The sequence below is a fragment of the Brassica napus genome, unplaced genomic scaffold (genome assembly GCF_020379485.1).
Source record: "Brassica napus cultivar Da-Ae unplaced genomic scaffold, Da-Ae ScsIHWf_156;HRSCAF=284, whole genome shotgun sequence".
In the NCBI taxonomy this organism is placed as follows: domain Eukaryota; kingdom Viridiplantae; phylum Streptophyta; class Magnoliopsida; order Brassicales; family Brassicaceae; genus Brassica; species Brassica napus.
The window spans coordinates 26,343-41,826 of record NW_026014985.1 but is presented as its reverse complement, the minus strand read 5'-3'; the positions used below and the strand labels follow the sequence as shown (position 1 = coordinate 41,826).

Sequence of the window (15,484 nt, the reverse complement as noted above, 5' to 3'; positions counted from 1 at the left end):
AGTCTTGGTCTTGGTCTAGACAGTAGAAATGAATCTTGTTTCATAAACTCTTTTTTTTTGTGGTCCTTCTAAATTTCTTTGGGGCCTTGTAATTGTGCTCTCATGATAACTCTAGTTCCCTAAATTATCACCATCACAAGAATAAAAAACATATTTCAACAAATGGATAATTGATTGAGTCCATTTTGAAATGTGTTATTGACATACCCCCCCCCCCCCCCCCCCCCCCTTTTGTTTATGTAACCTTTTCCATCACGTAGTATGTAACTTATTCCAAATATCTAAAATAGCAAAAGAAAAAAGAAAGGTTATGAGAAGATTAGAAAAAAAATTATGGAAAATAAATTCAAAAGAAAATTATGATTTGATCATCAGAGTTTTACCTTCATCCGCCAATTTTGCAGGGCGCTTGCATACCAGTCATCCATAGAAACATTTTTTCTTTTTTTCTCAGTTCAAAACAGTTTCTTCTGAATACCGTTTGGCCAGAGACTATAATGATCTGAATCCAAAATTTACTCTAGGCAGTATAGATACGATCCACCATATTTTTTATCTATTTAATTAGAAAGTGCAGTTTCATCACACTTTTAGAGAGAGAGTCTTGGAACTTTTGGAAAGAACTTAAGAATTTATGTGCAAGTAAAAACGAACTTAAGAATTTAAGAGTTAGATTTGGATTTTGATTAAGAGTTGAAAATTTTCTTGAGAAATATCAACTGATCAAGATATAGTGAGATGATGGGGATAGTGGGAGAAATATTAGGGTGTTTTAAATATAATAAATAAATAATACATAATAATTAGTTATCAAACGAAACTGTTTTCGTTTTTTTTTAGATTTTTATTTAAATTAAAAAGTATATGCCATGTGTCAAACTTTTATAGGTTAGGTTATTTGTGCTTTGATATATAAAGGATAAAACTGCACTTAAATAGAAAGGATTGTTAGAAATTTAAGTGAATTTTTGCAACGATTTAAGTTAAGTATTGCAATATTTATAGATGAACAATTGCAACTGCTTGTGATAGTAACTATTAATGATAAACTGTTGCAATTTTTGGTGCTAAACCATTGCAACCTTGATGACTAAAATCATTGGTGACTAATTATTGTAACTTTTGGTTAATGGTTGCAACCGTTACTGTAACAATTGTAACACTTGTGTTAATAGTTGTAACTCTTGGTTAACAATTGTAATTGCGAAGTCCTATTGAGACGGGTGCTCCATCCCTTAACAGGCCAAATCTAGAAGAACTGGACAAGCCAACAGATAATGAGCAGGAGATGACGGAGGAGGAGTTGAAAGAATTTGAGGAACAATATGCCAGCGTACAACTTGAAATGGATGAGGAAATGTTAGACAATGATGACCTGCTTGATGAAACTAGGGTGGAAGAGACGATGGTGGAAGAGACGATGGCTCCAGAATATCAAACCGCAGGTACTAAAAACTTGGAGAAACAACACGAAGATGGAAGAGTCTTAGGAGGAGAGGGAAAAGAGAAAAGAGAACAAAGTAGGAACAACCTACCTCCAAGAAGGATGTCGGAACAGGGCAGGAGGATGCAAAAGAACCCTCTCCCCCCGGCAAACTTAAATAAGCGCAGGGGTACGCGAAGCCCAGACACAAAAGGTTTAGCTGCATCCAGGAAGCTTGCGAATAGAGGTCGAGCATCACCAAAAGGCAAGCTGGCCAAACAGGGGCGTCTCTTCATGACGAAAGACCCAGGCTCAAAGGTGGTCCCTCGTGTTGAGGTGTATCCTTCGGTTACCAAAGGCCGAAAATCTACTGCTGCATCAGGTTCGGTGGGGTCCCAGAAACCACCCAGTACTCAGATATGAGTGCAATCGCCTGGAACTGTCAGGGGGCCGGAGCCTACCTGACCAAGCAACACCTCCGGGAGTTGCATCGCTGTTTTAAACCTAGCTTTCTTTTTCTTTCAGAAACAAAAAACAATTTTTCTTTTATGCAAGACTTTAAGTTTGAATTTGGTTATGATAAATTGTTCACCGTGGACCCTGTTGGTAGGGGCGGTGGATTGGCTTTGTTTTACATGGAGGACTCTGCGGTGGATATTATTTTCTATAATGATCGTATGATTGATATAAAAGCGCAGATAGACGGACAGGAAGTGTTTATCACGTTCTTGTATGGAGATCCGGTGGTGGAATACCGTGAGTATGTATGGGAAAGGTTGCTGCGGATGAGTGCAAACAGGACAGGAGCATGGCTCTTGATGGGGGATTTCAATGAGATCACAAGCAATTTGGAGAAAAGAGGGGGGCGAAAACGACCAGAAAGCTCTTTCCTGCCGTTTAAAAACATGCTTGCAGGGTGCGGGATGATTGAGTTTCCATCTAAAGGGAACATTTTTTCATGGGCAGGAAGAACCAGAGCAGGACGGGTGCAATGTAGGCTGGACAGAGCCGTCGGAAATGAAGATTGGCATAATGTATTTTCCCACACTTATGTGGAGTATTTGTTGCGCTGGGGATCTGACCACCGGCCCATCTTAGCGAGGTTTCAAAACAGAGGGGCTCGCGGAAAAAGAAACTTTCGTTTCGACCGTAACTGGTTTGGTAAAGAAGGTTTCATCGACACTGTTAAGGGAGAATGGGAGGCACTAAAGATGGAACCCGACCTGGAGCTTTATGACAAAATCTGTAGGACTCGCAGGTCCATCTCAAGGTGGAAGAAACGGAATCCCACCAACAGCGCAAAGCTTATTGAAAGCTTAAAGCAAAAACTAGATCAAGTGCAAAACGACGAGATGATCTCAAGCGAAGAAGAACTGGAATTGAAGTGGAAACTCTGTGAAGCATATAGGGAAGAGGAGCTTTATTGGAAGCAGAAAAGTCGAGTTATATGGCTGCGAGAAGGAGATAGGAACACAAGATATTTTCATGCGAAGACCAAACAAAGACGAGCACGCAACAGAATTACTCGCCTGAGAAACTCGATGAATCAATGGGTTTACAAAGAGGACGATATAGAGGCAGTCGCTGTTGACTATTTCCAGACGTTGTTCACTACGACAAACCCAGACACCATTGAAGAATCCCTCCGGTTTATTACCGCGACAGTCTCAGAGGACATGAATCAGAATCTACTTCGTATCCCTCAAGATGAGGAGATTAAAAATGCTACTTTTGCGATTAACCCGGAGAAGGCGCCTGGTCCAGACGGCATGACTAGCCTCTTTTACCAACGCTTTTGGAGCTCGGTTGGGAAGGATGTCTGCAATATGGTCAGGGGTTTCTTTGATACGGGGGAGCTTGATGAGAGACTAAACATGACTAATATATGTCTAATACCAAAGACTGAAAGACCGGAGGCGATGACTGAATTTAGGCCGATCAGTCTCTGCAATGTGGGATATAAGATCATCTCAAAAATCTTATCATCTAGGCTGAAAAGTATCCTGCCGAAGATCATTTCAGAGACGCAATCTGCGTTTGTGGCAGAGAGGCTCATCACTGATAATATCCTTGTGGCCCAAGAAATGTTTCACGCGCTTCGTACAAATCCTAGCTGCAAAGGGAAGTTCGTGGCGATCAAAACTGATATGAGTAAAGCTTACGATCGCGTAGAATGGAGGTTTATGGAAGCCCTACTTCTAAAATTTGGCTTCGATCATATATGGGTGGCAAGGATAATGAAATGCATTACCTCCGTCTCGTACCAAGTCTTGATAAACGGAGAGGCCAAAGGGAGGATCGTGCCGTCCCGGGGTCTCCGACAGGGCGATCCGCTGTCTCCGTTCCTATTTATTTTATGCACGGAAGTTCTGATCTCGCATATAAAACAAGCGGAGAGAGATCAAACTATTACGGGTATCAAGATTGCTAGAGGGAGCCCCGCCATCTCTCATTTACTCTTCGCCGATGACAGCCTCTTCTTCTGCAAAGCGGAGCAATCTCAATGCAGGGAACTGGTTCGCATCATTGACGTCTATGGGAAAGCCTCAGGACAACAACTGAACAAGTCTAAATCTTCAGTTCTGTTCGGTTCTAAGGTCATAGCGTCCACAAAAACCGATCTGAAAAGATCACTCAATATTAACAACGAAGGAGGAATGGGAATGTACCTGGGAATGCCGGAAAAGATTTGTGGATCAAAGAAACAAGTTTTTTCTTTCGTTCAAGAGAGGATGAATGGAAAGATCAACTCTTGGTCAGGTAAACTATTATCAAAGGGTGGTAAAGAGGTGCAAATCAAATCAGTGGCCCAGTCAGTACCGACTTATGTGATGTCGTGTTACTTGATACCTTTAGAGATCTGTAACAAACTATCCGCCGCAGTGGCGCGTTTCTGGTGGAGTACAAGCAATAACAATCGGGGGATGCATTGGGTGGCATGGGACAAAATCTGTGTACCAGTAGAGGAAGGAGGCTTGGGCTTCCGAGATTTCCGAGATTTCAACCTGGCCCTTCTCGCTAAACAAGTATGGCGTCTGCTTACACATCCCGAGTCCCTTCTAGCAAGAGTTCTTAAAGGTAGATACTACAGACACTCGAATCCACTTGTAATAGGTAAAGCAAATTCCCCATCTTTTGGGTGGAACAGCTTGATGGCAGCTAGACCGATTCTCATCGGTGGAATCAAGAGGACGATAGGAACAGGGGCAGACACGAAAGTTTGGGAAGACGCATGGATCCCTACGGAACCTGCTCGCGCGGCGAAACCAAAGACAGTGATCATGGATACTGATCTTAAAGTCCACCACCTTATTGATGTCGACAAGGCTGAATGGAATGTTGGCGTTATAAATGAATTTATTGCTGCCGATGATGTATCTCGTATTCTCACACTTAGGATCAGCAAAACGGGACGCAAGGACGGCTACAGCTGGAAGCATACAAAGTCGGGGGTATACACAGTGAGGTCTGGGTACACCATTGCAGTTGAACAACGGAAAAAGCTGCGTGGGGACATAAGCCTGGGACCGAGTTGCAATGGTTTAAAGAAGAAGGTTTGGAGACTTAAGGCGCCGCGGAAAATCAAGCATTTTCTGTGGCAAGCTCTGTCTGGATATGTCGCCTCAGCGAGCAAGCTAAAAGAAAGACATTGCGGTAACGACTCGGTCTGTCAACGCTGTGGTGCGGAGAATGAAACGATTAACCATATCATCTTTGAATGCCCGCCAGCGATTCAAAGTTGGGCATTATCGACAGTCCCGACGTCTCCGGGGGTCTTCCCGAGTTCCTCAATCTTTGTTAACTTTGATATGCTACTGAATTTGCAAACAGATCCTAGCAGAGCTGAGAGCACGGCCTTCTTTCCATGGTTGATCTGGTACTTATGGAAGGCACGAAACGATAAATGTTTTAATAACAAGGATACATCACCTGTGGATACCCTGCAACTAGCGGTTTCGGAAGCTACAACATGGAAGCTAGCGCAGATCCTGCCGGACATCTTGGAAGCAGCAGACGACGGGAATGAGAGGATAGCGGAAGTGGAGGAACAAGAAAGGGTGGGACGATGGAGATGCCAGCTCGACGCGTCTTGGGTCCTAGAAGATACTGGAGTGGGGCTGAGTTTTATTGTGTTCGATGGCGACATGGAGGTAATGCGAGGGCAAAGGAAACTAATCAACGTCCCATCCCCACTACATGCGGAAGCGGAGAGTTTAGTGTGGGCTATGGAGGAGCTTAGTAGCCGTGGGTTCCAGCAGGTACGCTTGGAATCAGACTGTCAACAGCTGGTACACATCATCAACTTCTCTAAGAAGTGGCCAGCACTTGATCCAGAGCTTGATGCCATTGAGGCACTGAGAACTTCTTTTATTTCCTTTTCGCTGAGTTTTATACCTCGTTCTTTGAACTTCCGTGCGGATGCTCTTGCAAAAGAGGCCCGATCACGTGATTTACACTACATGTTGGTTGACAGTATGGTCTCTATTCCGCTAGCTCACGAGGCTAGTACGATAGGACCGGTTTAAGTTTGAAATAAAGCTTTTGATGACAAAAAAAAAAAGAGTAATCACCCGTTTCATTTAGACCAACACTATTGATACTAACAATTACAACCCTTAGTACTATGTATAAAGAGTTGTGGGCCTTGTTAGAAAAAGAAAGTTATTCGTTGTTCAAAATTATTAAATATCTTTAAAAAAACATATATAAACTTATTTGTTATTCTTATATTTTAGCGTAGAATAAAAAAGAAATTTTGATTTTCTTATCATACAAAAAGATGTGTATAACTCAATGCTTATAGTTTTCACTCATTCAGATTACAAGCCCAAATATATATATATATACTAGTGGTTTGTCCGCCTTATGGGCGGGGCGGTTGTCTTTCGGTTTAATTTGTATGTAGTTGATGTAGCTATATTTTCAGCTATAGAATGTTGTATAAACATTGTTAGTTGTTGTTGTTTTTTTTATGAGAAAGAAATTGTGTGAACGAAAAATGTATATTAATGAGGACAAATTATTTATAATTATTTAAAAAAAAAAATTAAACCAAAGTAGAGAATACGACAAAAATGATATTAGAAATTAGGCTGGCATCATAGATTACTTTCTTTGCATATCGGACAACTTATTTTTGTACGAAACCATTGATCAATGCACGCAAAATGAAAATTATGGCCGCAAGTAAGAGAGCTCCTCATGCATCCACGTCAGCGTACCCTGTTCCTTTTCGTGACACGTGGCGAGTAGGGAGGGGGCGTCTTTTGTTTTTCTACAGGAAGCGCGTCTGTGAAAGTTGAAACTGTGATGTATTGGGCCTCACTTAGCCCAAAACTAATTTTATAAATTTAAACGATATAATAATGTGTACTAAACCCACCGAATCTAATTTAATATACTAAGCCCAAAACGAGTTTCTTCTATACGTTTTACTAATGAAAATGAATCTTGGTCATTAAAAAATTCAGATTAGAGAATTAAAAAATCCCCTAATCCAATTACCATCCATATACATCTATATATACTATTAAATACAATATGATAACAAAAAATATATATATATATACTCAACACCCAATTTAAACAACACATGGAATCCAATATATACGAATTTACGATGCTTGTGAAAAAAATATATACAACAATTACTATGAAAAGAACTTTACTTTCCAAAATTATATTTAGAAAATCAATTACAGAGAAAGAACACGTCTAGCAATAAACACCGAAGATTCCAATCCCAAAAACATTGCTCGACATATACTGATCAAAACAAAACATTACGAATTACATATAAACTCTGAAACTTCAACAAGCACTAACCAAAAAAAACACCAGCAAATCACAAAGACCACAAACAGAGCTCTCTCAAATCTCGAACTCATGCCAACTGATATCCAAACTGAATTGTTTCACGTGTAGCAAAGCACTCTAGGAGATCAGTCCGCAACCTCTTAGCCGCGGTTCCTCCTCTTGCCCACTCTGCGGCAGTTCCTATTGTCTATAGGAACCTCAACATCCACCTGCTGACCGTCCATCCACGAGGTGCGTTACACAGGTACCAAAGTCTAATGGCAAAATGCCTCGCCAGCGGAAACTTGCAAGCTCATTACGTACAAGGGATAAAACAATATTTTCGTTACAACAACGTTGATGCAGGCTTGCCACATCTAAAGTTCGCAGCAGAAGGTTCTTACGACAACACTGTTTACCTAATTACCTTTATGGTGTAATAATGCTATCTAAGGGAGAGACAGCAATTGGACAAGCAATGCTAGATACCCTTCGTTGGAGAGAAAACAAAAGACGAGCAGACGCCTGCTGGAGAAGGATCAAGCGATCACTCCATGGAATAACAGTCACAACACTCGAGTCTTACATGACTAATTACCTGAACACAAGGGCAACCATAACGTGCCACTGAGACAAGTTTACCAGCGCTGTGACACATGTTATTATTATAAGCAATTGACAAAGTTTGTTTATATTATGTAGATGAACAAGACATTTATGACCAACCTATCCGGTTTCTTATGCTTTTCTCTGTTTTATTCCTTAATTTCCATCTAAGTTAATAAGTGGGTTATTGTCTCCTTCTGGAGAAGGGATCAATTCCACCAGTTTATCTATTTTCCTGTTTCAAAGAGTTTAGATTCTACCATTTATGTATTTTGTTTTTAAAGAATAAATAAAAAACCAAAAAGAGGCAATTTAATTTGCCCAAATAAATTCAGGTTGTTTTAACTTTGTCTTTGATTTCCATGGTGTGCATTGGGTAACACTGGATCTGAATTGAGTTTCAAAACGACATATATATTCAAATTCCCAATTCAAAAATAAGAATTACATTCTTCGGCTTCTATTTTTCTTCTTTAGTTCCCTTTTCCAATATATTCCATTGGGTAGAGTGCTCTAACCAGAGTATCGGTCATACCATATACGCTCCACAGTTTGGCTTTGGATTGAGATACAACAATTGCTTCCATGACAAATGTAGCTTGGCATGAAGCCCTTGCTTGAGCTACACTCAACCCCGTTTTTCCAAATGCTTCAAGATTATTAATATGCTTATCGTCTACATATAGACTTTTTTAAATCAATTAGTTCGTGTATTCAAGATTTCATCTCACTACGTATATATGATTTCTGCAAGTTTTATCCAGATGGTAGTTCTTGTAACCACTAGTCTAGACATAGTTTCATTATCAAAGTTACTTTCAGGGAGGATCGATTTCAAATTGGATTGATAATCGGGGAGTATAATTTTAGATGTTTTGTTTGTAATTTAATAGTTTGATATGGAGGGTAATATCGATTTTAGTTTTTTTGATATAAAATATTATATGAGGTCTTTGTAATTATTTTTGATGTACAGAGAACTAACATATTTGGCCCAAACCATATACTGCTTAGCAATTTATAATTAAAGTAACATCTACTCTATTAAAACAGAGTCTTATTTTTTATCTACTATACAATGGTCGTAACTTAAATTTTAAATGTTCCAACAAGAGATTTAATAATATCTGAAGCATTAAAAATAATTGAAACTGATTGATAATTCAATGTATTTTCTTAACAAAAACTGATTAATAATTCTAAACCGTTTCCATACTTTGACATTTGTGATTCGTCTAACCCACTTTCTGTTATATCTACAATACCAAATTAATATTGCTCAGGATTAAAGTACAACGATTTGCACAATGATAAGTAATCACATACTCTGGTGGGCCGTTAATTAACTAGGAGCATAGTGTATTTTCATTGATGATGCATGATATCCACGACTTCTTTTATATGTATGCATATATATTGTTTTGCATATATAATTGTTTTGAACATGAGTAAGCACATATTTAAGTATTCTATTAATGTATAATTTTGTTGTCGTATATCTATACTATGTCAGATTTGTATAAATAAGAATCAAGTTTTCATATATTAAAAAAAAGTTTTCATATGTTATATGAAAATTTATAATCTGAAAATACATGCATATGTCAAACAAAGTATATAATATATATAGGTTTCTGAACAAAAATATTATAATATAAACCAGTTTTAATTAAATATATATTTTAAATATTCCTAATTTATTTAATAATTAAGTTTCAAATAAAAAACAAAACCAAGTTCAACAATTTGAAATCGTAACAAACATTTATTGTTTTGATATTCATTTACCTAACCAATATTTGCTCAAAATTTATTAAGATATCAAATATTATATATTAAATCATTTAAATCTAGAAATATTTTCGGAATTTTATTAAGATACTATATATATACTAAGTAGGTGTTTTGCCCGCGATGCGATGCGGGCTTAAACATTTTCATAATTTTTGAAAAGTTCTTTGTATACTATATTCATTATACTAAAATAAATCTTAAAATAACTTAATATTATATTTTTAATTATAGAATTAATTTTTTTATTGTATTAATATTTAATTATATAATTTATGTTTTAACTTTTTAATAAAATACATTTTCAGATAACAATACAATATATATATATATATATATAGAGAAATTATCTTTTTTTTAATTATATTTTTAGATTTTGGATAATTCAATATTCTATTTTAATTATACAATTAAGAATTTTATTTGATTAATATTTAGTTATATAATTCATGTTTTTAACTTTTTATAAATAATTCATGTTTTTAACTTTTTACTAAAAGACTTTTTCAGATAACGATACAATATATACATAAATTATCTATTTTTAAAATTATATTTTTAGATTTTGGATAATTTTTACTATTATTAATTTTAATCAATTATCTAATCAAATAAATTAAAATTTTGTTTCTACTTTTTAATTTAATTATACTTTTTATTCATTAAGGGTATAAACGTTATTAACTACTCTAACTTTTAACGTGAGAATTCGATTCCAAAAACTTACTTTGCAAATAATAGTATAGATTATCTTTAATTACCGGTTAGAACGATTAATAGGTTAATATCCTATATATATATTTACATACACTAGGTCATATTTATTAAAACCTAAAATTTATTTCTAATCTAAATATATATAACAATTGAATATATTAAAAAATTCAATTGATTTTGGGTCCGATTAGTAATGGCTGTAGTTTTAAAAATTTTGCTCTAGAAAAAAATCTGTAGACTTTTTGCTGTGGATTTAGATTTTATTACTATAGCATTTGTACAGCTGTAGGTTATTTTAAGAGCTGTGATTTCAAAAAAAAAATTTAAAGCTTGATTGCTCTGAATTTGGTGCTGTAAAAATAAATAGGGTTGTGGACAACACCTACATCAACTCTCAATCACCCCCTTATATCCACATTAATATTCGAGCATAACTAATTTTTTCAAACGCAATATTTTATTAACAACTAAAATCCACGCTATTAATATACACACATGCAATACGAAATTACAACATTTTAAAACCATTCTTCTACGTACAGAAAAGTTTGTTTTCATACAATTCTTAAGAGAATAACATTCCTCAAAGATCTAAAGCCATTTAAAACTAACACATCAAATTCAAATCATAGTAATTTATTTTGTTAGTAAAAAAACCAAAAATAAACACAAACAAAATTTTACATAATGAAATTTTTATCTTATCTGCTAATAATTTCAATTAAAAAAATGAAATCTGATAATGTATAAAATAGAACTGTTAAAATATTTAACAACCCACTTTAATCACATGTAAATATTTTACAAATACCAAATTGCACAATTGTGTATAAACATATTAATAAAAAATAAACCTAAAATGTTTAAAATAAAAATTCTAATTTTTTTTGTCAAAATTAAAAATAAAATACCCGCGTTTAGCGCGGGTTAGACTCTAGTTATGATGTCAAAAAAAAAGACTCTAGTTATTACTAAAGCTGAACCCTATATAACAACTAATACTATGATAGTCTCCCTCCAAATAAACGCAATATACAATTAATACATAGTCTTTATAAAAAAATAGTCTTCATAAAAAAAACTGAAAAACGTTTTAAAAAAGTCAATTCAACACAAACAAATAACTCTAAAAAATTTAACACCCATGAATAAATGATACTTAAAACCAAAAGTTAGAAGAAGACAATAAAATCATCTATTTAACCTCACTCTATAGAATACATTTCTACATTACCTTATGCTCCCACAAATACTCCAAAAATTAGTAACCAACCACTTATATCTCATCGGCTTTCACATCAAAAACAAAATGTTCAGTTGAAAACCCAAAACAAACACTCCAAGTCTACATCCACAAACCCAACACACAACCATCTATCATCGATTGCCAAGATAATTTTAATGACTCAATAACTGAGAACATGGAATACATGTTAGCATACCATGACATTCCGCACCCCGATTCAAAGATTGTTTCCATCATTGTAATTTCCGAAGCATACAATGCATATATCGTTTTCCTCTTCTGTAGTTGGAAGCCTATTAGTACCCTCTAGATCGGTAATGATCAGATCAACGTCTAGTCTTGATGTTGCATTTTGGTTATAGTCTTTGATAGTTAGAATAACTTGAAGATCATTAGCTAAAATATTGTTGTCGTCTCTTACTTCATTCATCAGGTATTGGATAGTTTCTTCAATGAGAAATGTTGAATCCATTTTGAAGAGGAAAACGAGATGAATGAAGTAAGAGACGACAACAATATTTTAGCTAATGATCTTCAAGTTACTCTAACTATCAAAGACTATAACCAAAACGCAACATCAAGACTAGACATTGATCTGATCATTACCGATCTAGAGGGTACTAATAGGTCTCCAACTACAGAAGAGGAAAACGATATATGCATTGTATGCTTCTTTCTCTGTTTATTGCTAGACGTGTTCTTTCTCTGTAATTGATTTTTTAAATATAATTTTGAAAAGTAAAATTCTTTTCATAGTAATTGTTGTATATATTTTTTTTCACAAGCATCGTAAATGAGTGTATATTGGATTCCATGTGTTGTTTAAATTGGGTGTTGAGTATATATATTTTTTGTTATCATATTGTATTTAATAGTATAGATAGATGTATATGGATGGTAATTGGATTATGGGATTTTTTTATTCTCTAATCTGAATTTTTTAATGACTAAGACTCATTTTCATTAGTAAAACGTATAGAAAAAACTCGTTTTGGGCTTAATATATTAAACTAGGTGATAACCCGCACCATGTGCGGAATAAATTTATTAAAAAAAAATTATATTTAGTGATTATAAACTCTACTACACATTTTGTTATACATCTTAATAATAGTTAACAAATGTATAAATACTGAATAACAACCATTTATCCACATCTTGTGTGTGATGGACCTTGTATATACAAATTATTTTATGTATTATTATTTATTTTACATTTTTATATTGTATAATAACAAATAGGAAATATATAATTAATAATTGAAGAAAATTAATTATTAGCAATATAATTAAATTGGTAGACAAATCATTCTTGTTTATTTACTATCATTTTATGGTAAGTAAATATAAATATCACATTTATCTATTTTCTATATAATTAAATTAAATTGGTAGGCAAAAAATTGACATTACTTTTCTAAACAGCTAAAGGGATTTCATTAACTCATAAGATATACACTGACACATAGACACATTGAATGTTAGACGCTTCTCCAAGTAATCTTAACAATAACAAAAATATTTTAGATGTCGCATATTTATACATAATAAACGACATATACAATTTGTAACACATAAAAAATGACTCCATGAAATGTAATTGAACACGAGTTGTCTTACGGAACTCATATGTTCTTTAACACCAGTTTAAACTTAGAAATACAGACAGATCTTTTGTTTATTATGACTAAGACAAATCCGAAGTGAGTTTCAGCTGTGTTGTTTATAATAAAGAACATGATGTTCAATACGAACTGAATAACCTTGAACGATTATATTTAGAAAAATATAGACAAAGTATTGTTTACCATGACCAAGACAAACCCGAGTGAGTTTCAGCTATGTAAAATCATAGTTGACAACCTAAGGTTCATTACTAACTGAATAATAATGAGAAATGACAAATTTGATATGGTTCACTACTCTAGGAATAACAACCTGATGGATGTTTATTAACGATGCATCTTAAATAGCAAACTGAAACATATTTTAAAAAGATACATTTCAAATTTTGACGAATAACTCATCAATCGAGCAGACAAAAATAACTCATCAATAATATGTGTATAGTTAGAAAGGATTACACATCTTGTTTCTTGTGATCTTGAATAATAGTTCTGGCAGATTTAGGTTCATTACTAACTGAATAACAATGAAAATGACAAATATACCACGTTCAAAATAACAATTTGATAATTGATAGTAAGATCAGTCACTCTACCATTAAGAACCTAAGCTATGTTACTACTTACTGTTGCATAGTCTATATGGATGGTTCATGGAGTAAATTACAGTATTCAATTCTGAAAGATGGAGGGAAGACTTATTTACGTCAATTTTTCCATGCAGATTACGTTAAGATATGAAACATGAAGAAGTAACACACAGACTTAACTTCCCTTATATATTATAAGAGAGAATCCGATATGGTGGTTTCTGTCGCTATTCTTCTGGCCATCTATTTTCCAGTAGAGCTTTATTCTACATGTTTCTGTCGCTATTCTTCTGACCATCTATTTGTCAATAATATCATGCATAGCCATTCCAAAAATTAAGACTTTCCAATCATGCATGGCTATCTCTCGATCTCTTAGATGTGCTATGCCAGCTGGCAAAGGGAGGTCATACTGTTCTAGTTAGTTCGCTGCTCCATTATCCACTCACACGATGTCCTAAAACCCCGCCTCTTGGAATGGCACACATCAAAGTAGTTCGCCATGAGTGTCTGATGATGTATTCTCTTAACTTTCAATATTTTTTTTCGGCTAAGTATGTTCTTCCTATTGTTGCAGACTGTTAATCTCATGCAATGCGAAGTGCTATATGTTATTCTTCCACTCTACACTTTATGAAGTATAGCCTCGTGAAATATCAAAGGAAGGAAACCAACCATGCATGTTTCAGTAGGAGAAGCTTCTTTCGATGTGCTATTTCATCGAGTTCAGCTTGCTTACATACTACTCGTGACAGCACATCGAAGGAGAACAACCATGCTGGTTTCGGTTGGAGAAGCTTATTTCGATTTTTTGTTTCATCAAGTTCATCTCGCTTATATACAGCTCGTGAAAGCTCGAAGGAAGGAGAATAACCATACCGGTTACAAAAAGCTCAACAAATATTCTTCAACTTAGTCAACCAATTTTTCTCACGTTTTTAATCAATGAAAATATTAAAGTTGGAGTTTTAATCGCAAGATAACAGTCATATACCAAAACTATTTTTATGTAGGGACACATGAGATGCAAACTTGGAAACATATTTTGCTAATTAGGCAATTTTAAGCATAATAAAATTGAAATGATTGTGAGCATGACATGTGTCAATATAAGTGTGAACACATTTATTGACAATGTTTCTCTTTTAATATATAAGAGATTAGATTCGGTGAGTTTAGTACACATTATTATATCGTTTAAATTTATAAAATTAGTTTTGGGCTAAGTGAGGTCCAATACATCACAGTTTCAACTTTCACAGACGCGCTTCCTGTAGAAAAACAAAAGAAGCCCCCTCCCTGCTCGCCACATATCACGAAAACGAAAAGGAACATGGTATGCTGACATGGACACATGTGGAGCCTTTCTATTCAACTTTATTAATATAGATATAATTAGTATTTTTTAAATTGTAATTAATATTAGCGTTGTTTCTTCCGCGAACTGTAGAGGTTCACATCCCACAGCTCTAGTTTTTAAAACCAAAATCACTATAACCACAATTCTAAAGTTAGGGCTAAAGTCAAAGTTATTACCAATCGAAGCCAATGATAACTAGAATGAAGAAAATGTGATCAAAGAAGAATGCTACTTCATGTTCTTTAACTATTACCCGGAAACTTAACATTTATACCCAAAAAAACTATTATCTGAAAATGGGGGTGTTCTTTAACTATATCCCAAAGATAT

General features: G+C 34.8%; 1 protein-coding gene across 1 annotated transcript; it reads left to right on the top strand.

Annotated features, from left to right (window-relative positions):
- Positions 1–1,288: 1,288 nt before the first annotated feature.
- LOC111203068 lies at positions 1,289–5,984 on the top strand. The gene is made up of 3 exons (XM_048772371.1): positions 1,289–1,832; positions 1,949–5,574; positions 5,683–5,984. Exons 1-3 carry the CDS (start codon positions 1,289–1,291, stop codon positions 5,947–5,949), a joined length of 4,437 nt encoding a protein of 1,478 aa, XP_048628328.1. The 3' UTR covers positions 5,950–5,984.
- The last annotated feature ends 9,500 nt before the right edge of the window (positions 5,985–15,484 follow it).